Source organism: Bos indicus, chromosome 1, assembly GCF_029378745.1.
Source record: "Bos indicus isolate NIAB-ARS_2022 breed Sahiwal x Tharparkar chromosome 1, NIAB-ARS_B.indTharparkar_mat_pri_1.0, whole genome shotgun sequence".
Lineage (NCBI taxonomy): Eukaryota > Metazoa > Chordata > Mammalia > Artiodactyla > Bovidae > Bos > Bos indicus.
The window spans coordinates 143,599,221-143,622,510 of NC_091760.1; the positions used below are offsets into that span (position 1 = coordinate 143,599,221).

General features: G+C 57.7%; 1 protein-coding gene across 3 annotated transcripts; it reads right to left on the reverse strand.

The window, feature by feature from the left end:
• Nucleotides 1-971: 971 nt before the first annotated feature.
• Nucleotides 972-23,228, reverse strand: CBS (cystathionine beta-synthase). Of its 3 annotated transcripts, none has more exons than XM_070795464.1 (17): nt 23,062-23,228; nt 19,463-19,685; nt 15,665-15,771; nt 13,350-13,484; nt 12,789-12,868; nt 12,559-12,693; nt 11,972-12,041; nt 10,763-10,854; nt 9,894-10,019; nt 9,179-9,263; nt 8,768-8,873; nt 6,933-7,010; nt 6,631-6,765; nt 5,711-5,819; nt 3,664-3,748; nt 3,225-3,266; nt 972-1,811 (listed from the first exon to the last, which is right to left on the reverse strand). In XM_070795464.1, exons 2-17 carry the CDS (start codon nt 19,675-19,677, stop codon nt 1,654-1,656), a joined length of 1,758 nt encoding a protein of 585 aa, XP_070651565.1. In that variant the 5' UTR covers nt 19,678-19,685; nt 23,062-23,228; the 3' UTR covers nt 972-1,653. The 3 variants fall into 3 exon arrangements, with proteins under 3 accessions (XP_070651565.1, XP_070651566.1, XP_019818718.2); XM_070795465.1 differs by lacking the exon at nt 23,062-23,228 and adding an exon at nt 21,895-22,045; XM_019963159.2 differs by lacking the exon at nt 3,225-3,266 and having other exon boundaries at nt 23,062-23,199.
• Between the last annotated feature and the right edge of the window lie 62 nt (nt 23,229-23,290).

Here is a 23,290-nt window from a genome sequence, read left to right on the forward strand (position 1 = left end):
GGATTCTTGCCTGGAGAATTCCACAGACCAAGGAGCCTGTAGAGTCCTCTGTAGACTATGGCTACAGTCCATAGGGTCGCAAAGAGTCGGACACGACTGGGCGACTAACACACACATCACACCCACTACCATGGCTGTAAAAACCAAAAGCCAGGGACTTCCCTGGTAGTCCCGTGGCTGGAATTCCATGTTCCCCACACAGGGGGCATGGGTTTGATCCCTGGTTGGGGAACTGGATCCCACAGGCTGGGGATCATGCATGCCACAATGAAAAGATCCCGCATGCCGCAACTGAGACCTGGTGCAGCCAAATAGATAGATATATATATAAGCCAGAAAATAAAAGTGTTGGCAAAGACATGGAGCAACTGGAGTCTTTCTGCGCTGCTGGTGGGATGTAAAACGGTGTGGCTGTGGAACACAATCTGGTGGTCCCTCAAAAAAAAAAAGCTGAAACATACAATGATCACACGCCCAGCAATTCCAGTCCTGGGCATACAACCTAAAGAACTGAAAGGAGGTGTTCAAATAACCTATCCACGGACGTTCATCGCACTGCTAGTCACAATAGCCCGAGACTGGAAGCAACTCAAATACCTACCAATAGCCCGAGATTGGAAACAACTCAAATACCTACCAACTGGTCTATCCATGTCAGGAATACCATTCAGCCACACAAAAGAAATTTTCCCGGTGGCTCAGATGGTAAAGAGTCTGCCTGCAATGCAGGAGACCCAGGTTCAATGCCAAGGTCAGGAAGATCCTCTGGAGAAGGAAATGGCAACCCACCCCAGTATTCTTGCCTGCAGAATCCCATGGACAGAGGAGGCTGGCGGGTTACAGCCCCTGGGGTCACAAAGAGTCGGATAGGACTGACCAACGCACAAAACGGAATGAAGTACTGATTCCCGCTACAGTGTGAATGAACCCCCAAAACATAATGTAAAATAAAATAAGCCAGACATGAGAGGTCACAGTATGATTCTCTTTATATGAAATATCCAGAGCAGGTAAATCCATGGACAGAAAGCAGAGTGGTAACTGCCAGGCGAAGTGGGGAGACAGGAGTGACAGTTTGAGAGGCGGATGAAAGGTTTTGGAATTTGACAGAGGTGGTGGCTGGACAACCTCTGGTAAACACTACTGAATTACACATCTAAAAATCAATCATTTTAGGTTACGGGAATTTCACCTCAATTAAAAAACCCCAAGCACTCCAGCCACTCAAACTGGCCCAGCTCCAAGTGGCCTGTTACCCCGACCCACACTTCCTGGGCCCCATTCTGCTGCTCCCCGCTCTGGACTCCTTGGCGAGGCCCTCTCGCCTCCGCCTTCAGTCTCCCTACCCTGGTCATTCAGGGGTCTATCTGCCTGGCTGGGTTCTCTTTTGATAGATTTGCTTGCTGAAACATTTTAAAAGAAAGTTAAAGAAAAACACGTCTAATGGAATAAACCATAAATAGATTCATTTAGGGAGACAAGTGTTAAAGACGAGGAAACGACAAGATCTCTGCCGGCCCCGGGCTAAGCTATAAGCAGTCTTGCTACTGGTCTGGACAGAGTGACACCCAGCACCAGGAGGCTAAAAATCACCCGTTTGCTTGGTATTTACAAAAGCAAAAGAGAAAAACCAAGCAGCCTCGCAGTGAGAAGTCAGAGCTGGGCCTCAGCCCCCGCGCCTCCCAGCTTCAAAGCACTTTCTGGTTTCGTCCTCTGGTTCCGCTCCCGGGTGGCCACGAAGTTCAGCAAGTCGATGGCAGTGACGACCCCGAACACCATCTGCCTCTTACTGGACTCCCCGTGGCATCGGTCTGAGGAGGGACAAGGCCAAAGGTTCAGAGGGGCCTCTGCCCATCGCAGAGCTGAGGCCACTGAGCTCATCCCCAGGCACGGGCAGGTGGGCCAGCCCTGAGGCTGCCCCATGTCCACGGGCACCTGTGTGTCTGACCACAAGTGCCCTCTTCTCCCAAGAGTATCCACACAGGTGAGGCTGCAGAGAGCAGGGCCTGACCCCTCTGAGCCACACCCATGGGGAGATGCCCGAGGGTCAAAGTCATTGGAGCAGCTGGTGCCCAAGGTCTGAGTCTTGGCCTGAAATCCCAGTCCCACTCACACCCACCACCACCAGCTCGCATCTCTGGCTTACAATTCTGTGCTCAAACCCATGCCTTTCTCTTAGGTTTAGAATGAACTCGGGCCCCCTGCCGTGCAGCCCAAGGGTAGAAAGGGTGGCTGAGATGGTTAATTCGACATTTCAACCCAACTGGGCCATGGAGTGCCCCTACGCTGGGTCGAACGTCATTCCGGGTGTCTTTGGACGTGAACAACTCTTGACTGGATGGACCTAGTAAAACAGATCGCCCTGCCCAGTGTGGGTGGGCCTTGTCCAACCAGTTGAAGGCCCCAAATAGAACAGAAGAGCTGACCCTCCACGAGCAAGAGGAAAGAGTCCTGCCTTTGGATTTGGGAACATTGGATATGGGGTCTCAGGCCTGCCCACTCGCCCTGCAGGTCTTCTTGGGGCATGCCAGCCTGTAAGCCGATTATACCTTACAGGGAATCTCTATATGCACATGTCCTGCTAGTTCTTTCTCCGGAGAATGCTGACTGACAGCTGTGGAGAAGCCCACGGAGGGTGGGGCAGAGCTGAGCAGTGGGTGGGAAATGACCAGGGTGCACCCCATTCCACCAGCTCCCACCTCCGTCTGTCCCTGACAACCTTGAGGGCAGAGGTCGACAGGGTGGGGGTGGGGAGGCATGGAGGTGCCAGCTTGGAGCATCTCAGAAAAAAGCACAGGGACCCAGAAGAGACTGGGGGCTTTAGGCAAAGGGGCAGCTTTGGAGGAGCACTGAGCCCTCAGGGGAGGGCAGTCGGGGTGGCCTCAGGCCCCCTGGGGACACCGTCCAACACCAGGTCTTTCAAGTTCCTGTAAAGGGCTGTTGGGTGTCTGTTGCGGGCACTCAGCTCTGCCAACACAGCACAAAAGCATCTATGGCAGTGCTTCCAGGTAGGGCTGCGTCCACGGAAACTACTCACAGACCCTGAAGCTGGATCCCTGGTCAGGGTGTGCGGGTGTTCAAACATGAGAATATGGTCAACACAGAGGAGGGCCCTCCCAGCCGGGCTCAGGGTCCAGGGCTGGACGCCCTCCCCTGCACTCGGAGGCTGCGGTACTGACCGCAGCGCCACTTCCAAGCTCCAGGGGTGGGCAGGGCGTACATACCTGCCGGCCCCCCCACCTCTCCCGACAAGGCCAGGTCCCGCGCTGTGGAGCCAAGGACGGGAGAGGGGTTAGAGTTGGCGCCCAGGCTCCTGGACCAACCCTCAGCGGGAAAGTGGGTGGGGGCCTTGGAGCCCACCACCAATTCTTGGGATTTCTACAACCTTGTTGTAGCCTAGAACCTGAAGGACACCACTGGCCTCTGGAGACGCAGCAAGGAGGCCTGGATTATAAAGCGCCCTAGCTCACTGGTAGCCAGCACCCAGGCCTGGCCCACAGCGGGGTCCCTCTGGGATCTGCATCCAAGGCCGGGGATCAGTACCTCTGGCTCCCAGATGCCCTGGAGCTCAAAGCAGGAAAGCTCAGGGGTCGGGGGCTCGGCAGCCAGCATCCCACAGAGCTCCTGCACCCCCTCCCCCAGGCCCCAGGGGACCCAGCTTACACTGGATCTGCTCGTGGACCACCAGGGCAAAGTGGTCCATCTCCAGGATGTGCGAGAGCTTGCCCAGCGGGTCCGTCAGATAGATCTGGAAGAGAAGCTGTGGTCAGTGCTCGCTGGCTAGAGCCCAAGGAAAGGAGCGGCAGAGAGGCTGGCATCCCCAAGGGGCTTTTCTGGAGCCTCCTGCTGACCCAAGAGACTGAACGGGACTCGACACTCATAAAAGAACACCTGAGAGAACTGGAAGAATTGATGCTTTCGAACTGTGGTGCTGGAGGATACCCTTGAGAGTCCCTTGGACAACAAAATCAAACCCACCAATCCAGATCAAACCAGTCAATCCTAGAGAAAATCAAGCCTGAATATTCATTGGAAGCACTGATGCTGAAACTGAAGCTCTAATACTTTGGCCACCTGATGCGAAGAACTGACTCATCAGAAAAGACCCCTGGGAAAGACTGAAGGCAGGAGGCGAAGGGGACGACAGGATGAGACGGCTGGATGGCATCAATGGTCATGAGTTTGAGCAAGCTCCGGGAGCTGGTGATGGACGGGAAGCCTGGCGTGCTGCAGTCCATGCCGTCGCAGAGTCGGACATGACTGAGCAACTGAACAACATAACTGCAGAACTCAACGACTGGACCCTCAGTGAACTAGGGCCTTCGGTTATGAACAACGCAGTATTCACGTCCATTGGAACGAATCCCACGTGAGGACAAGACATAGTACTGCAGGGCACAGGGAGGGCAAGGGAGCATGGGGCCCTCCGTTCCATCTGCTCGACAGACACATGGTGAGAGCTTCCAAGAGAAAGAAGGAGGCACACTTAGGGTCCATTTCTCAACCCCCAGGGTGATCTCCAAAGCAGTGAGCCCCGGGGAAACCCCACTGGGTATGCTTTCTAGTTCAACTCCAGTAACGGAGGCAGGCTCCCTGGGAGAAGATGCGAGCTCCAGGGCGGGAGGAAATACATCAGCGGGCCTTCAGCTGTGTGAGGAGGGTCGGGCCCACCTGCCCGTGGGTGCGCGTGCATGCTGAGGGGTACCCAACACAGCCGTGCTGGGCTGCAGGAGCAACTTCCCCAGTGCTTGTCTTCATGAGGTCAGATGCTGGACGTAGTCAGACCATGGGAGTCAGGATTCCTCCTCTCCTCTGGGAGAGCCAGAGCTCCACGGGGACCTCTTCATGCTGCTCAGTGACAGCAGCCAGCCCGCCGAGGTGGTGGCGGTGAGAAGGGGCAGCCCTGGGTAGGGAAGGTGTGCCCAGGAGATGGAACCCGCCTGGGTTTCCACAGTGCTGCATTCTTCTTGGGACATTCTCTGGACAGGGACGGGGATGCGTGGGGCCACACTGAAGGACCTCCTGAGTCTGCCTGCACCCCCCCAGCACCTCAGTGGCAAGGCATTGAGACCCCCGAGGATCTGGGTGGCACTCAAGCCCAAGGGACCGGGACTCAGCTACCCCCTGGAGGAAGGGTGTGGCTGCAGGCCAGCCTGGGACACTAAGGGAGGGGGACTTAGAGGCTCGGCTCTTCCCTGAGGGATGGGAGGGCCATACACACACCGAAGAATCCACAGGAAAGGCCAGAGACACAACGGAACTGGACTCAGGCACGGAAGGGTGGACAGTGTGCACGCACACCTCGGAGGGACCCTGAAACACTACTGTGTCAAAGCAGCCAGACAAGGGCACACACACTGGGGCTGCGTGTGCACACGAGCCTGGGGAGGGCACACACGGTGGGGCTGTGTGCACACACGAGCCTGGGGAGTGTGCACCGTCTGCGGGACAGGGTGCACACCAGCGGGCCGGGAGGGGAGGGGTGAGGAAGCCTTCGGGTGTGGGTGAAACGTGGGTGAGACCTCGCCGATGCTGGCCTCTCCCCACCCGGGGCTTCTCACTTTGTGAAGCCAGGGCAAAGCCTCCGATTTATGGATCTGATGAGCTGAGCATTAGGGACCCGGCACCCTAGAGAGAGGGACTCCCCGCCCCGCCTTCCAGAACAGAGCTGGTCTCGGCACTGCCTGCTTGGGTCATGTGGGGCACGTACCTGTTTGAACTGCTTGTAGATGACTTTGCAAACCTGGTCCGATGGCTGAACCTTCCCTGCGAGCAGGGACGACAGCATGTTCCCCAGGGTCACCATCCCTAGGATCACCCTGGGGAAGTGGACACAGGGCAGTGGTCAGCGCTGGCGCCTCTCCTACCATATGGCAGAATTCAGCACAGCCGCCCTCACGGCCAAACCCAAACTCCTCTTGGAATCAACCACTATCTGGTCTGGTGGCTCAGAGGATAAAGAATCCGCCTGCAATGTGAGAGACCCGGGTTCGATCCTTGGGTCAGGAAGATCCCCTGGAGAAGGAAATGACAACCCACTCCAGTGTTCTTGCCTGGAGAATCCCATGGACAGAGAAGCCTGGCGGGCTGCAGTCCATGGGGATGCAAAGAGCTGGACACGACTGAGCGTCTAACACACTAACACTGTCTGCCCGGGGTCTCTGTGTGGCACAGCAGTGACCCGACGCCCCACCCTGGGAGCTGACTGTCCGGTGCGGGCAGAGAGCAAACCAGTGGGTGAGTCCTTTGGGCATTTCCATTCTGACAAGTGTCAAGGGTCACCAACTGGCCAGGGTCCTGGGATGTGGGCCTTTTGGTGCTAGACCTGGAATAGTCCTGATGGAGGCCCGTCACCACCGCACGTCTGCCATGGTCTTCCAGGGAGGCACGTGCTCCTGTGCACACACTGGGTGCGGGGGGTGGGAAGGGTTAATACGACCAGGCCCCACCCCGGCCAGGGCTCAGGGACCAGCCGTCCAACGCTCTGAGCATCTGGATGAAAAGTGACCGAGGTCAGCCGGCCAGCTGTGGGGTCGGCTGGGCCACCCTGCCCAGCAGTGCAGGCACGGAGCAGAGGGGCACACAGGCAGGGCCGGTAGGGCAGAGCACTGGACGGAGGCTGAGACTGACCCCGACTCGTCCACCACGGGCGCCTGGTCGAAGCCCTTCTCCCGGAGGATCTCGATGGTGTGCTCACAGGTGACAGTGGGCAGCACGGTCAGCGGGGCCGAGAGGCTCAGCTCCTGAACCTGGAGGTGCCACCACCTGAGGGAAGAGGGCAGGCCAGGGAGTCCGTGAACCGAGAGACGAGTGAGAACAGGGAGCCCGCGGGGGGCGTCCAGCCAGGTGAGGGACTGCACATGTGCCGCTGGGGACCTGGCACGCGAGTCCTGAGCCCCGCACATGTGGTCTCTGCCCAGAGGTGTCCTCACCATGGCCTCTTCACCGAGATCTCCTCCTCCTTCATGAAGCCCTTCTGCAGCATCCACTTGTCGCTCAGGAACTTGGACCTACAGCATCAGAAGCCACAGGGCTGGGCGGAGGGTCTCAACACCACCCCTGTCCCCAAAGAGGGCAGAGGGCCTCAGAGTAAGCCCAGACCCCACCTTCCCCAGACCCCACAGTCCAGCAGGGACCCCAAGGGGCTGGCTGGAGGCTCCACGAAGAGATCTGAGGGCTGGATGCCAGAAAGACCTCCTAGGGAATGGTGGTCAGTATGGGTATCTGGCCAACCAGAACTGAATATGCCCAGAGCATAGCAGAAGGTTCTGTGATGGGCTGGGACCCTGGGACTCGGGACCCTTCGCTGCAATGCCTGCACCTGGACAAACATCTCCTCCAGCAACAGATACCAGGAAACGAGAAGGGACTAGAAGTAACCACATGCGGATGCGACAAACTGTGGATAAGATGCTAAAGGACCCAAACCCGAGCACCGCTTCCGAGGTGTCAGGAGCAGAGGCAGGGTCTTGCTCATGCCCCCTGCACACACCACCACCCAGCGGTGGGCAGACCACCCTCTGGCCCGACCCCTGGACCCACCCCATGTAAGGACCCAGCTCACCACCCCCCACGCTCAGGGAACAAGCCAGGGAACCCGTTATTAATATTTGTTTTTGCTCCCACTGCTGCAGCACAAGTCCTGGTAAAGCCCTGCCTGAACTTCCTGTCTGGCCTCGGATCCATTTCTACTGATCAAAGGGTCCAAGACCCCGGTCAGTAACAGTTCTGTCCCGAATCTCGTGTCGTCACAGCCCCTCGGGGCTTCTGGCAGGGGGAGCCTGTCCCACCAGGGGTCAGAGGACACCAGGCCAGGCTTCAGGGGCTGCCAGGGACCTGCCCCAAAAGGCAGATGAGGGCCAACAAAGTGGGGGCCGAGGCCCCCCAGCCCCAAGCCCAGACGTCCATGCTGAGGACACGATCACTCACTCACTCCACCCTCTCACGCACACATAGGCACACATGCGTGCCCACACAGCAGGCCAGCCAAGCACAAGGGGAGATGGCCATTCTCATGCACTGTGTAGTGTGGGTGGGTAGCCAGGCTCAGGGCAACTTGGCAGTGGACGCCCAGAGGTGACTCACCCCCAGCTGGAGTCCCGGTTACGGAATGGCCCCCCTGGGGGAAGCTGAGCTCACTCGAGGTGTGTAACTCTTGGGTCACTCTTGGGTCAGGGAGGACACCAGAGGGTACACGCATCCATGGAGGAGGGCATTAGCCCCCTGTGACCTCCCGCCCACACTCCAACCTTGGCTCTTTTGGCCAGTGACCCCAGGCAGGGCCATGAGCCCAGAGGAGCCAGCAAGCTCCAGGTGCACAGACACTCAGAACCACTGGACTCGAAGGGGCCTCGGGGGCCACTGACCCCAGTCTGGGTCCCCCCAGTTCAGGGCCAGACTGTGAGTGAGCAAAGGATCCAGTGGGCGGGGGTGGGGAGCTGCTCTCAGGGTGGCCACGTCCTCGTCCTCACCCTCTATGGCTGAACAGGAGGCCCTGAGAGCTCAAAGGAGTGAGGAGACACACGGGGTCCCTTCCCTGGGGAGTCCCGCCAGGCCCCCAAGTGCTGCCACGATGAACGTGCACAGACTTCCAAAGGCATCTAGGAGACCCAAGCTGGGGACAAGCCGGCCGAGAACGCGTGAACTCCAGGGACACGGAGCGGGGCCGCAGACCCCAGGCTCCCTGGGCCCTGCCGTAGGATCTGGGGGAATGGCCGGGAGCAGAGACAGCGCAGGCACTGGAGGCTGGGGAGGACGGAGGCCTCACATGTAGTTCCGCACCGAGTCCGGCAGGATCACCACACAGCGCTGGCCTTCCTGCAGCTCCTGGGCGGCCTTCACGGCCACGGACATGGCACTGCCAGAGCTGCCACCTGCCGAGAGGGCAGGAGGGGTCAGACACGCCGGGGGGCGGGGGGCTGCATGTGCACCCAAGTGTGGGCACGCCCACACCTGCTCTGGAGAGATCCTTGGTGGATGAGCTGGGTGTGGGGTGCTGGGGGACCCCACTTTTCACTATCCGTCCACACCCTGCTCCGTCTCCCATCTGCTCAGCACTGCACCACCAAAGCCTCCCACGGAACTCAGAGCCCCGGGGCAGGTGGCCGGGCGGCCAGAGCGAGGGTGTCCCTCACACGCTGGACGAAAGCTGGCAGGGCAGAGTGCGGCATCCACTCACCACACAACAGCCCCTCCTGAGCGATCAGCATGCGGGCGAAGGCAAAGGCCTCCTCATCGTTGCTCTTGAACCACTTGTCCACCACCTGCGGGAAGCCAAGGACAACGGTCAGCCCGGGCAGCGCCCAGCACTCAGCAGTCAGGTGGGGGGGTGGGGGTGGGCGTGGGGCCCACGGCCCAGTTTGCAATCTCGCAGACAACGGTGGTCCAGGTGGCCATGACCTCCAGGGATGCAGCCCAGCCTCTGCTGGGATCCAACACTCACTCTGCAGACCTAGATCGTCCCTCCTCCCCCTGCCCAAGGGTCCACAGTGTGCCCATGGCGCCTAAACTGCCTGCCAGCCCTGCAGCGTGGCCACACTGTAGCCTAGGTCTCTCTGCCTGAAGCTTCCTTTATGGTCCTTAAAAGCAGCCTTCTCTGTGGTCCTCACATCTCCCTCCTTGGCCTGCTCACCTGCCCCAGCCGCCCAGCTCCCTCGCTCTGCAGGAAGGTTTGTACACAGACAGGACGTGCCACACCCCTACCCATGGCCTCTGTGTCCGTGGCAGGAGCTCACTGACCACAGTACCGTGAGTCACCACATGAGGATCCCTGGGACAGCACGTCTACCACCAGCTACACAGCTCGGAACTCATTTCTCTGCTCCTGCTGGGCCGGTCACCCGTGCCCCGCTGGACAAGGCTGAGGCTGGCCCCGCCACTGCTGCCCCGCCTACCGTGCGGTCCAGCACCGTGGGGATGAAGTCATAGCCGATCCCTTCCACCTCGTAGGCCGTCTGCTCCGTCTGGTTCAGCTCCTCAGGCTCTGCGAGGATGGAGCCTTCGGGATCCACGCCAACAATCTGTGGAGTGGGCGTCCTTAGGGCTCCAGTCTCACCTGGACACGCCCGGCTGGCATCAGGGTGCAGCCCCGCTCCCAGGCCTCAAGACTCAAAACCCAGAAGCCCAGGCCCAGGTGCTGGGAGATCACATGTTAAATGTCCAGCTCGGGGCACTCAGGGTGGGGCAGTGGGAGGCTGGGGGAAGTGGATTTCCGGCAAGCTCCTCCCGTGCAGGGCACCTAGGACAGCCCTGGAGAGATGCCAATGGACAGTGGGAGCCTGGGGCGAGGGGCAGAGCTGGGATGACCTCTCCTGGACATCAGAGAAACAGGCAGCAAGAGAGGATATGCGGGTACCACCAGTGGGGTCTTTCTGAGCCCCTCCCCAGGCCCAAGTGCCCCCCCCAGATCTCAGAGCCCAGGGCCTGAGCACTTACAGCTCTGGGACGATCCTGGGAGGCCCCCCAGCTGGACTCTCCCACCCCAGTCCATCTAGGCACCCGGGTCATGCACTGCTGTCCTTTATCACCTGGCAGGGCAGGTCCACACACCCTACAAGATGCAAGGCTGTCGGGGCAGAATTATCGGGAGCTAGAACTTTCAGCTCTAAAGCACAGGCCGCTCTGGGCGCCCAAGGCCAAGCAGACTGATGGCTAAGCCTCTGGCTGTAGTTCAGGCCACAGGTGGGAAACATACCTGCGTTCAGGCCCCCATCTCCGGGCAGGGCAGGGCGGGGTGGTGCCCATGCCCCTCGCAGTCCCTCACCTTGCACCCAGGGCACTTCTCCTTCAGCTTCCTGGCCACACCTGTGATGGTCCCACCCGTGCCCGCCGACGCCACCAGCATGTCCAGCCTCCCTAGGGATGGAGAAGTGTGTCAGGGAGGACATCCCCAGGAAGGAGCGGCCATGCCCCACCAACTCTTCATAGGAATAAAGAATGCTCTCATACACGACAAAGGCAGGTCATCCAAAGGGCAAAAGCAGAACTGTTCTCATGCTGAAACCTTTCATCACATCCTCCACCTTGAAGAAGCATTCACCGTAATGGGGACCCAGGAAGCCCCATTTAATCTAAATGGCAGCCAGTCATAAAACCCCCATGAGAGTTGTGAATCTGTGAACAGGGGACCTTCCTGCAGGAGGTGGGGCACAGGGGGCTGTCTGGTTTCAGATGACGTGGGTAAGTGAACTGAACTACCAAAGGAACTAGAATTAACCACTCAGCTCAGCTCTGACATTGTCTGGGCTCTCTCGGCACCTGGTGGCCAGCTCAGGCACCCAGCAGGCAAGTCAGCGCAGGCACCCATGCTGAGGCAGATGCACTGTTTTTGCCAAATGAGAGGATTCTCACATGTAAAACCTGGGTGAACAAATGCCTGGACCATGCTGCCTGGCTCCTGGGCACAGAATGAGGGCACTTAAGCCAACACCAGGCTCCAAACAGGAAGCCAAAGGTGCCAAGCCCCTGGCAGCCACTCCCAGGACTCTCTCAGGAAACAGCCCTTAGAGAACATCGCAACCCCCGTGTGGTTTGGCACCAAATGTGCAGAGAGCTTCCAAGAAGCCAAGCTGCAAGCCACCACCCCAGGTCTGCACATGAGAAAACCCAAACGCTGAATTCAGTGCCCACACTGGCGTTTGGGGTCAGTGCCGTTCAGCAATGTGAAGCCCCCACTGTGAGCCCAGCACCAGCCTGGGACATGCTTGTTCCCTGCACTTAGGAGCGCCTACAAGTTTGGAGGAAAAGACTACTAGGTAAACAGATATGATAAGTTGGGTGTTGCAGGCGAGGCATGGGCAGAGTCCAAGAGGGCAGAATGGAGGGCGGAAAATGCTCCTGGGAAATATTCAGGGTAGCATTTCACAGAGAAGGGATATTTGAACTGGGTTTTGAAGCATGAATAGGAGTTTATCAAGGAGTGGGTAAGTGTACACTCCCAGTCAAGATGGACAGCAGAGTTAGAGGTACCCACCGTCACACTGCTGCAGGATCTCCTCGGCCGTGATGTCATAGTGAGCGAGGGGGTTGCTGGCGTTGCGGTACTGCCAGGAAAGAGCAAAGGAGCCATGATGAGGTCAACACACAGAACTGGCAGCAGCCACAGGGTGCCAGGCAAATGACTCAGTGCAAGTCAGAGGGGCTCCTGTGGCTCAACAGACACCAAGCATCAAAACCAGCTCTCCAGAAGATGAGATTTCTGAATTAACCCAGACGTGGAATGAATGACAAAGAAGAGCATCCAGTTAAAAGGTCTGCATGCATTTTATGTCTTAGAGAGCTCCCAGGGTCCTCTGCAAGGGACATTCCAACCCAGCGTGCTGAGCTGAGCCCTTGAAGTGGGCACACGAGCAGCAGAGCCAAAGGCTTGCTGACCCCATCAGCCACACACTGGGTCGGGAGAGGGCAGCAACTGCATGCCAGCACATCGGTCACTCTGCACCCCGCCCCTCCTCCTGCAGAGGCAACACCACCCGCAAGCCCCCAACAGAGATCCCCCAGGGAAGGCCCCACTCGGTCCAAACCTCTGGGAGCGTGTTCACCCCTCAGCCCTGACCTCACCTGGTCCAGGATGTGAGAATTGGGGATCTCATTCCTTAGCCTCCAGGCGACCCCTACGTGCGACTCGGGGGAGTCAAATCTGGCGTTGGTGGGCGTCCTCACAATCTCAGCCCCCAGTGCCCGCAAGACATCCACCTGCAGAGGCACGTGGCAGCCTTCAACTCCCTGCCAGGCCTGCAGCGCGGGGACAGAGGCCCGGGAGCCGCCCCATCCCCCGCCCACCTGCCTACCTTCTCTGTGCTCATCTTCTCCGGCATCACGATGATGCAGCGATAGCCCTTCACAGCAGCAGCCAGGGCCAGCCCAATCCCTGGGGACAGGACATGGGGTGAGAGGGGCCATGGCACCCTCCAGGCCCCACCGCCAGCCCCAGAGGCCCAGGGGAGAGGGCACTGGAAAAAGGCCCTCCGTCACCCCCTTCTGCCCTCGAATGAGGGGAGAAAAGGGGGTGCATGTCGTGAACCCCAATTCCTCCAGCTCACACTGGGAGCCGGGGAGGTGATAATAACAGTGGCTAAGACTCCAAGCTCCCAACGCAGGGTGCCTGGGTTTGATTTCCGTTCAGGAAACTAGATCCCACATGCCGCAAGTAAGACCCACATGCCACAATTAAGACCCAGCACAGCCAAATGAGCACGTAAATATTTCAAAAGCAACAGCAGCAGACATTGTGGGGCTCACTGTGGACCCAGGGGCTGCTGCACCGGAGGGGAGAGTGACCCTGAATGCAGCCAGGGGGGCACTGCCGCTCCCACCCCCACCGCGGGCCTGGAGGAGGAGGCAGCGCCCACCTGTGTTCCCCGACGTCGGCTCAATGATCGTGTCCCCAGGCTTTATGGTCCCCTCACGCTCGGCATCTTCAATCATCCGCAGGCTGATACGGTCCTTCACGCTCCCGCCCGCGTTGAAGAACTCGCACTTGGCCACTGGGAGCCAGAGAGGCATCACGAGAGGAAGAGGCCCTGAGCCCTAACTGATGCCTGCTGTCCCTTCCCATCACCCGATACGCCTGGGATGCAGTGGCAGGCTTCAGGGGTTCTGAAAATCGTCACTTTCCACTGTGCCTCCCACACCTGACCTGGACGAAGGTGCATGCCCACTGTGGCTTCTCTCACCTGTCCATCCTACCTGCCATGCACCATGAGACGACTCCAGGTGAATGAGACAGAGGAGCCAAGGGGGGCCCCACTGGATGGACAGAGCAGAGCCACCCCCATGAGGCAGCACAGGCCCAAAGAGACATGCTGGGCATGTGCTGGGGGTGGGTGGTGACTGGAGCCCCAGGCTTAAATCGGGCCCAGTGGACCTGCCAAATGACCTCATATCCTGAAGTAACAGCCCCCCCATCACACGGCCAGACCACAACCAGCAGACCCTCCACACCCCAATCCCCTGGGCCTCCTGGCCATCCTCCCCATCCTGCAGGCAGGATCGCCCTTGCTGTGCCCAAGCCTCTGCTTGTCTTTCCATAGGGGCACTCCCTCCCACCTCTTAAAACTATGCCGTGTCAGTAAAAGGGAGCGATGTGGCTCCAAATGTGATTGGCAGGGCCCTGGCCAGCCTGGAGGGCCCATAGATTGCGTTCCATCCTGGTCTGTGCTGGCTTCTGAAATCCCACAACCAGAGACAGGTTTTCTCTCCCGGGACTCACAGAGGCCCTGCTGGGACAGTGAAGGGGGCTCTCAAGTGTCTGACCGCTGAGGAGGCCTGCGCCCTGGACTCTTGCCGGCCACACACTTGAATTAGTTAGAAAATTCTAACGAGCCCATGGAAAGGCTGGCACGAAGGCAGGGATTCCAGCTGATCAGCCGTGGGTAAGCCACATAACCAATCTGAGCCTCGGTTTTTCCACCTGTAAAATGGACACACTAAAATGTTTCAAGGGCTCTTGCCGAGTTGAGGTGCAGCAAGCCAGTACTCTTGCCTAGAAAATCCCATGGACAGAGAAGCCTGGCAGGCTGCAATCCATGGGGTTGCGAAAAGTCAGACATGACTCAGTGACTTCACTTTCACTTATCACGTTCATGCATTGGAGAAGGAAATGGCAACCCACTCCAGTGTTCTTGCCTGGAGAATCCCAGGGACAGGGAAGCCTGGTGGGCTGCGTCTATGGGGTCGCACAGAGTCGGACACGACTGAAGTGACTTAGCAGCAGCAGCAGCAGGCCCATGCCTACAGGGTACTAGGTAATGGCTTCTATTATCTGACGTAAGAGCATGGAGCCCACTATGGCACAGCCCCGGCAGCGAACCCCTCCCCCACCCGGTGGTGTGTTCTGCTCACTGCTCTGGAGAAAACTCTTCACTGCCCGGGGAGGGGTGGGGGCAGGAAGGCTCTAATGATGATGCCTCTGGGGCGAATCGACCACAGGGCCTCAGTCCCTAGACCCCCACACTCTCCCCTCCCCGGCTCTCTGCTCCAGCACTGGGCCTGGTCCTCTTGCCCCCCAACCAGGACCTCTGCACCTGCCACTTCCTCTGGGTCAAGGCTGATGTCTACCTGGGCTCCGTGCCCAGAAGAGTGGAGGTGAAGAAAGCCCCTCACCCTCCCGTGTTCCTGGAGATAGCCTCCTCCTGCAAAGATACCCCCTCCCCACAGGACTTGAAGGAGACTCAAGGGCGATCCCCTTGTGTAGGGGGCCCAGGCAAACACAGCCCCCAAATTCCCACTGCGTCTCATGAATGACAAGTGTCTGTCTAAGTCCCCAGGGAGTCACTTCCTGCCTGGCTGATGGCTGAGACCCTCCTCACAATAGTCGCCCCCACTGTCCCGTCAGCCCGTCCAAGCCAAGGCGTGTCTGCTCCTCCCTGGGATGGTCCAGGACAGAAGGGTCCCGCTCTGCTCCTGGGCTCCGGCCCCCTCCTCCTGCAGCTGCAAGGTTACATCGCCCGCAGTCCCCGCTTGGGTACCACCCCCGATGTCTGCCTGGACACGCTGCTGTCCACACTCAGGTCTCGGCTCTCTGACACCGACGACTCCGGAGCGGCCTCAGTCACCCCACAGCGCCCCTCCCTGTCGTGTATGCTTCTGACCTTACCCGATGTGGAGGGACACCCGCCCCCCCAGGCCCACAAGACTCGCATAGGGCGAGGAAGCCGGCACTCACAGAGCTCACACTTGAGGCCAAAGTTCCTCCCGATCTTGTTGATCCTCACCATCGGGGTATCCCCGATTTTCTTCAGGATATCCGGCAAGATTTTTGGAGATTTTACCCTTAAACAGAGGAGGAGTCCGTGATTACTCAGAAAAAAACAAAACCAGCTTTGGCAGCCCAGCACACTCTTTTAAATAAATCAAAGAATTGGCTTTCACAAGCATCAGGATGGCGATTATACAAATCCACGCTTGGTAAAAGGCACACACACACACACACACACACACACACACACACACACACGGGCAAGTGCACCTCAAAACCCATGAAAACGAATGTGATTTAGTAACAGCTGCACCGGTGTCTCCAGGGTTTGCAAATGCACGGTGGTAACAGACGGTGTCAGTGGGCAGCTGGGTGACGTCCCCACGATCTCTCTGTGCTATTTCTGCAACTTCTTTTGAGTGTTAATCTGTCTGCCAAGTGGGAGACCCGGGTTGGATCACTGGGTCAGGAAGATCCCCTGGAGAAGGGAATGGCAACCCACTCCAGTATCCTTGCCTGGAGAATTCAATGGACAGAGGAGCCTGGCGGGCTGCAGTCCAAGGGGTCGCAGAGGGTGACACGACTGAGTAACTAACACTTTCACTTCTCAAAACAACAGCATGTCCTGGTCTATCTTTCTCGGGGTTCTGTGTTCATTTTTCTGGCTGCACCACATGGTATGTGGGATCTTAGTTCTTCAACCAGGGCTGGAACCTCTGTGCCTGTACCGAGAGTGGGGGTCTCACACTGGACCACTGGGGAAGCCCCAGTCTTTTTAGGGTTTTTGATATTCATCTCCTCTCATGGCCCCTGCCTCCTGGAATACCTCCTTTCCTTCTCTTTGATGAAAAAACTGGTAGGGACCTGAGGGCAGGGACCCCTCAGAGGGTCTGGCCACCAGACAAGGACAATGGCTTCAGAGCCCACCCAGGCGTCACTCGGGTGTCTGTCACAAGTGTGGGAAGCTCGACTCGCAGGCCAAAGAACAAAGGCTGGTCACCCCTGTGCTTGGGGCCAGGGTCAGACGACTCCCAGGTGGGCTTCCAGGCTCAGAGTCGGATTCGCTTCTCATGGGTCAACGGTCCCCATTCAAGTTGAGTGACCACCCCCCGCAGCAGTTCTTCCAGCTGAGAAGCTGGTGACAGTTGACAGGGGGTGTAGGACAGCCCAGCAGCTGCTCAGCTGTGTACACACCTTGAACCTGCGTCTCCCAAGTGGCCCCCACAACGCACCCTCCACCTTCACCCTCGAGGAGAGATTCCGATCCCACACTCTTGCCCCATCCACGCCAAGGAGGTTCCACCAATTCTTGCTGGAATATGCAAAACTGAGCCGAAGAAACACAAAGGCTACCTACGCTCTGGATCTCTCCTGTACCATGGCTCCCACAGCTGAAGGCACCCCGGCCCCCACAGCAAGAGCCTGTTATAAATGTGGATTCTTCACCCACCCCCAAGGTGGTGAGCCAGCTCCCCAGGAATGCTGCCTTCCGCCCCTAGCCCAGACAGGCGGCGACATGGCCCATCTGGAACCCTTGCACCTTCCAAGGTGGTGAGGAGCTAAAACAGATGCCCTGGGCCGCCCCGGAAGCAGGCTCAGCCAATAGAGGTGTGGGCATCAGAGTGAGGGGAGAGAGCCTGGGCAGGGACAAAGGGCTCCTGACCCCAGCCTTGGAGGGAGACCAAGTCCTAGGGGCAACCCTGGGGTTGACTCATTAACTAATCAAAGCCAAGGCAGGAGAACTAAACACCTGGGGAGGGCAGGAGGGGTGGCTGAGTCATCCACCCCTAGCAGAGGCTTATGGACTAGAAGGAGAGGGAGGCCTGGCCTGCCTGTAACCCCACCCCCACCCCTGCCCCCAGCAGGGGCTAATGGGCAAGCGGAGAACTCAGGGTTCCCGACTCAGTACAAGGCCCTGGGGCCAGAAAGTCACGGGAGAAGTTGGCCTGAGGTGACCAGGGCAGGAGCCTGGGGGTAGACTTTTAACACCTCATCTCAGTTGCTTTCCCTTTTTCCTTTGGGAGAGCCCACAGCACCCTGGAACAAACCTGAAACCCCTCACCACGGAGGGGCCTGCTTTCCCCTTTCCCTCCGCAGCTCTTCCCCCGGCCCGGTGCTCCCGCTCTGTTCCTCTAAGTCCACCCCACCTGGGAACCATCTGGAATCCCCTTCCCCAGATACCCACATGCCTAGCATCTCCTGCCAATCCAGGTACCACCTCTGAAGTCTCCCCGAGTCACGTGGCCACGCCACCATCTCATCACCCTTCTGGTCTCCCCGCTGGGACCCCCAGGCTGTCTCCTTCAGGGACCCAGGTCTAGAGTCCCACAGTAGGTGAGCCCTAGTGCCTCGGGCCTGAGCCCAGCTCCTCACAAACAGTGAACCTGAGCTGTGTCAAGCGGTTTGGGGGGGACAGCAAGCCTGCCAGGGCGCTGGAGGAGGGTCAGGCCACCGCGTGGAGCACAGGTGTGGTGCCAGGTTACAGCCTGGGTACAACGGTGTCCAGGCCCAGGTGAGACGCTCACGGAGCCGTCAGGAGTCCGGGCCTCCCCAACCCCACTCTCACACAGGCCCTTCACCCCCTGCCCTGGTTTGCTTTGGCAGTGAGGGCTCGTGACGTCTGGCCAGTAGCCATCTTGGCCTCCTGAGCTCCCAGCATTGAGATGTGTTTAATGTCGGGAGTTTCTGGGTTTGTAAATGTCATTTCTGTCCATTGACCCCACTTTGGAGCACACCCCCTGCACATCCCCAGTTCTGAATCTAAAATCAGTAAGCATCGGCGTCGGCATAGCAGTGTATAAGAAGTAAGAATCAAGCACCTAAAAGGTACATTCTTATGACACTTATGTTCTACTGTTGGGAGGTTACACCAGGGAAATAAAGATAATCCTAAGATGTAGTGGACTTGATTTCAGTTTCACGGTAGGTCAGGGATTTTTGTCTTTTTGTCTTTCCCACTGATTATCTCCTGTACCTAGAACAGGGCACAGACACAGGAGGTGCCTGATAAAGACGCATGCACTATATGAACTCTATTTTCCACCACAGTTCTTCAAACTGAGATCACTGCAGACAGTGAATGCCTGAGAGCGCTTAAAATCATGGCTTGTTCATCCAACAGTCTCAGTCCAACCACAAAAACCCCACTATAGAAAAATATTTCATGACCTGGAGTTAAATAGAGAAGGCAGACATGGTTCTAATTACAAGAATGCGCAGTCCTGGGCTGGCAGGGAGGGCACCCACCTAAGGGCTAGCATGTGTGCATACTCAGCCACTCAGCCATGTCCGACTCCTTGCAATCCCATGGACTGTAGCCTGCCAGGCTCCTCTGCTCATGGAATTTCCCAGGCAAGAATACTGGAGTGGGTTGCCATTTCCTCCTCCAGGGGATCTTCCTAACCCAGGGGTCGAACCCGAGTCTCCTGCACTGGCAGGCAGTTTTTTGTTTTTTTTTTAACCACTGAGCCATCAGGGAAGCCCAGAGACATCCTTAGCATTGCAAGTGGATTCTTTATCACCTGAGAAGCCCCACCTAGGTGCCAGGCTACAGCACAAACAAGCCGTGGCCTCTCTGAGCCCTGGGGGACTCAGCTTTGAAATACCTCCCATCTCAACTCACCATGCACCTAGAGTGATTGCAAAGGATGGAGCAGGGGGCGGGAGGTCATACCCCAGGTCCACATGACCATCTGGCTTCCAGAAAACAGACCCTCCCCGACAGGGTAACAGATGGACCATCTTAGGATCATTAGCGGGACTCACAGGGCAGCGTGGCAATGTGGGGAGTCGGCGACCGGCCTGCCGAGTTGCCAGGAACACCTGCTTGGGGCGTCGGGACGGATCCACAGCAGCTCCTTGGCTTCCTTGTCCTCTGGAGGCTCCTTCTCCAGGCTCCCTCTCCCCAAGTGTGCCCCTGAGAGGTGGGGGCACCCTGCAGACCTGCAGAGGGTGTCTGCGGGGGATGTCTCAAAAGGCATGGTGGGACCTGCCAAAGGGAAGGGGAGGAGAAGCTGTCAGTTCAGCCTATTTCCAGATTCCTGCAGAAGAGCCTGCTTTACAGCTCCCATCTGGAGACTCCTGCTCACCCGGCCTCCTCTGGGTGTGGGGCTCCTCTCACTCAAGAAGCTGGACAAGAAGAGGCATACCTATGCAGGCACAGCTGCTGTGCAAAACAACTGGGCGCTTTCCCCAAAGGTTAAACGTACAGCTACTGTGTGCCCCAGCTATCCCACTCCTACACACCTACCCCAAAACATGGAGACAGGCATCTGTCCACCACATTGATAACAGCACTATTCACAACAGCAAAAACATGGAAACAAACCAAATGTCAATCAGTGGGTGAACGGATAACAAAATGCGGCTTATCCACACAGTGGAATTGTATTTGGTCACAAAAATGGAATGAAGTTTTAATTCTCAACATATGAACACACACACACACACACACACACACAGCAGCTATGTAGAGGTAATGAATGTTATTTATCTTATAGGTTGATTGTGGTGTCTTTTCACAATGAATATGTAAATTAAAACATCAAGTTGTATACCTTAAATATACACACAACTTTTATACATCAAAGATATCTCAACAATGTTGTGTTAGAAAGACTACATTGAATGATGGAAATAATTAGAGGAAGATGAAGATAGTAATAAATATATTTTTACCCTAAAAAAAGGAAACATTCTGCTAAGTCAAGTAAATCAGGCAAAGAAGAAACATTGCATGACTCCACCTATACGAGGTACTCAGAACAGACAAAATCAGAGACAGTGAGAACAGAGGTTTCCAGGAGCTGGGGAAAGGAGTCACTGTTTAATAGGTAGAGTTACCATGAAAAAGTTTGGGGTACAGACAATAGTAATGGCTGCATAACACTGCGAATGTAAGTATTGCTACCAAATTGTAGTTATGAATGGTTAAAATAAACAACATATTACATGTATTTTATCAAATTTTTAAAATTCATGGAAACTTAAAACAGATGACAAAAAAAAAAGGAAAGAAAGAAACAGGAATGGACAGCCATCACTCACCAGGCTGACGACTGAAAATTTATCACGGCTCCGACTCTATAAGGAGCAGTGAAGACTAAATGGAATGAGGTCTCCAGAAGGGAACCCCAGAACAGAAAAGGGTGCTAGGGGAAACTAAGGCACTCTGAGTAAGTACGGACTTAAATCAAGAGTAATGTTCATTGGTTGCAAAAAAAAACCTAAGATGGTAATAAGAGGAGGAACTGTGCTCGATGTGTTTGTGTTGGGGGCGGGGCGGGGGGGGGGGTTGGGTTGTGAGAACTCTGTTCTATTCCCAACTTTTTTATAAATCTAAAGTTCCCCTTCCCCAACCTATCTGGAGCCCTGTGGATTTGGAAGGTCCCTGAGAGGAGCTCAAGGTAGGGATGTGGCTCCAGGTGATCTCTGAGTGCATCTCCACTCCCGCCCTCCTCCTGGAAGCTAGAGGGACCCCAGCCCCGAACCCTGTGCCTCTGCTCCCCAGGAGGCTTAGGAAAGCAGTTATGCTGTGAACAGGTGGGGTAGTCCAGGTAGAACTGGGCCCCACACTTGGAAGTACACGTGGAGGCTAACTGACCGGCTGGCTCGCTCCTCCAGAGCAGGCCCTGTGGGTACCGCTGCCATCAGCAAGAGTAGAGGCACCCAGCAAGAGTAGAGGTAGCCCCAGCTGGCTCCGTCTCCCAGGGCGGGGTCAGGTGCAGACCAGAGCCCAGCAGGTCGCCCCAGATGCACAGGCAGAAGCCTAGGGAGGCGGAGACCCCCACCCTTCGCAATCACATCCATTTCAAATCCCCGAGGCCCTTTCAAATTCTCCCCCAGCTTTCCGGGGCAGAAATCAGCCTTCGAGCTCGTCTGCCTGAAACGTACCTGGAGCAGTGGTTCCTTCAAACCCTAGGATCAGCAAATATTTTTTCAGGGGTTTAGGTTCCCTCATGAAACGCTGCAAGGATATCCTACGTCATTCTTGCTCCTTATCAAAAAGCCCATGCGGTAAGCGGGACACTGCTTTAGCTCCGCGGGGCGCCCGCCGGCGGGGGAATGTGGTTCTTCCATCACGCAGAAGCGCCCTCTCCCCCCATCAGAGGCCCACAGGCCGGCAGCCCCAGGCCCGGGAACTGGCCACAATACCCCGCAGACGCGGGCAGCCCCGCGCCTCCTAGGTGGCGACCTACCTCGCCTCGAGCAACCTCCGGAAAAGTAAGGAGCTACTGGGAACTCAGACTGGAGCAGACAGTCTCTACAGAACCCACAGGCACTCGGTGCGACGCTCGCTGGGCGACTGGGTCCCGAACCCGCGAACTAGGTCCCGCCCAGCCTGGCTAGGCTCCAGGTGGGCTCAGTTCCACGCAGGCAAAGCGCCCTGCGCGCCGACGCATGTGCGTCCGGGGCAGGCGGGCTCACTTAGCGCCGCCCTGCCGGCTCCTGCCGCACCTCAAATCCCAAGACCCTCCTGGGGTCACGACCCTCGACAGAACCCTCACCCCACCCCCCCACCCCCCGCTCCCTGCATACGCGCCCTAGTCGGTCCAGGGGTCCAGTCAGGGCCAAGGGCGTGGAAAGTAGTAAACTCCTGTTTCCCAGTGAGACTTTCCAGGCGGAAAATCGAGCCTCTCCAGTGAACCTGGAGACCGCGGGTCACCCAGACTATCGGAGGGGCATTTGGGGATATCGTGTGGGATAAACACCCCCAAGTAACCCCTGGGAGGCTACGTTTTGCGCTCCCCCCTCCTCCTCCTCCACTTCCCCTCCGTACTGTCCAGCTCAGCCACCCACCCCGTCTAGGGCTCAAAGTATGGCACCCTCCCCCATTCCCTTGGTTTGTGCCGTGGGCGGGGCCCTGCGCTCCCTCGCCACGCTACCCCCGCCCGCGGGCAGCCAGGGCTCGTGCGGCGCGCGCAACCACATCAATATTTTACACACACACAACCCACTTAATAGAAATGACGGAAAAGAGCAATTTACGAAACGACCATTTTTCATCCAAAAAGCAGCAAAAAATCAATGATGGCACGCACCATTAGAGCGCACCTTCCGAAAGTACCCTCCCCAGGTCTCGGCCCCACGCTCCCCGGCTCGTCCCCACTGCTGACCCCTGCTCAGTCTCGGGAGCTGGAGCGGAGGCCCTACGCCACGTGGGCGCGGAAACCCCCGCTTCAGGAGAGTCTGGACTCGCGCTAGGAGTGGGTCTGGGACGCCGCAGGCGCGGCCCCGGCTCCGCCGCGAGCAGATGCAGATGATGCAACACTGGCCCGCGGTTGGGCGGCGGGGACCCCTTCCGAGAACCCAGCCAGATCCCTCCGCCTAGGGTTGAGGCGAGTCTCGGTCCTACAGGTGCTCACCTGGACCGAGACCCGAAGAGAGAGGAGGGGTGGGCGCGTCCGGGAGCGGCGAGCGGCGGCCGGGAAAGCTGCGACGCGGAGACGCAACCCCAAGGCTGTTGGCTACCCTGCACCCGGCGGCCAGAGTGGGAGGAAGGCGATTGGCCGAGAGAAGGGGGGCGGGGGCCGGCACCCGGCCAATCCCGAGTTGCGGCTCGAGGGCCCCACCCACACCTCGCTCGTACCCGCC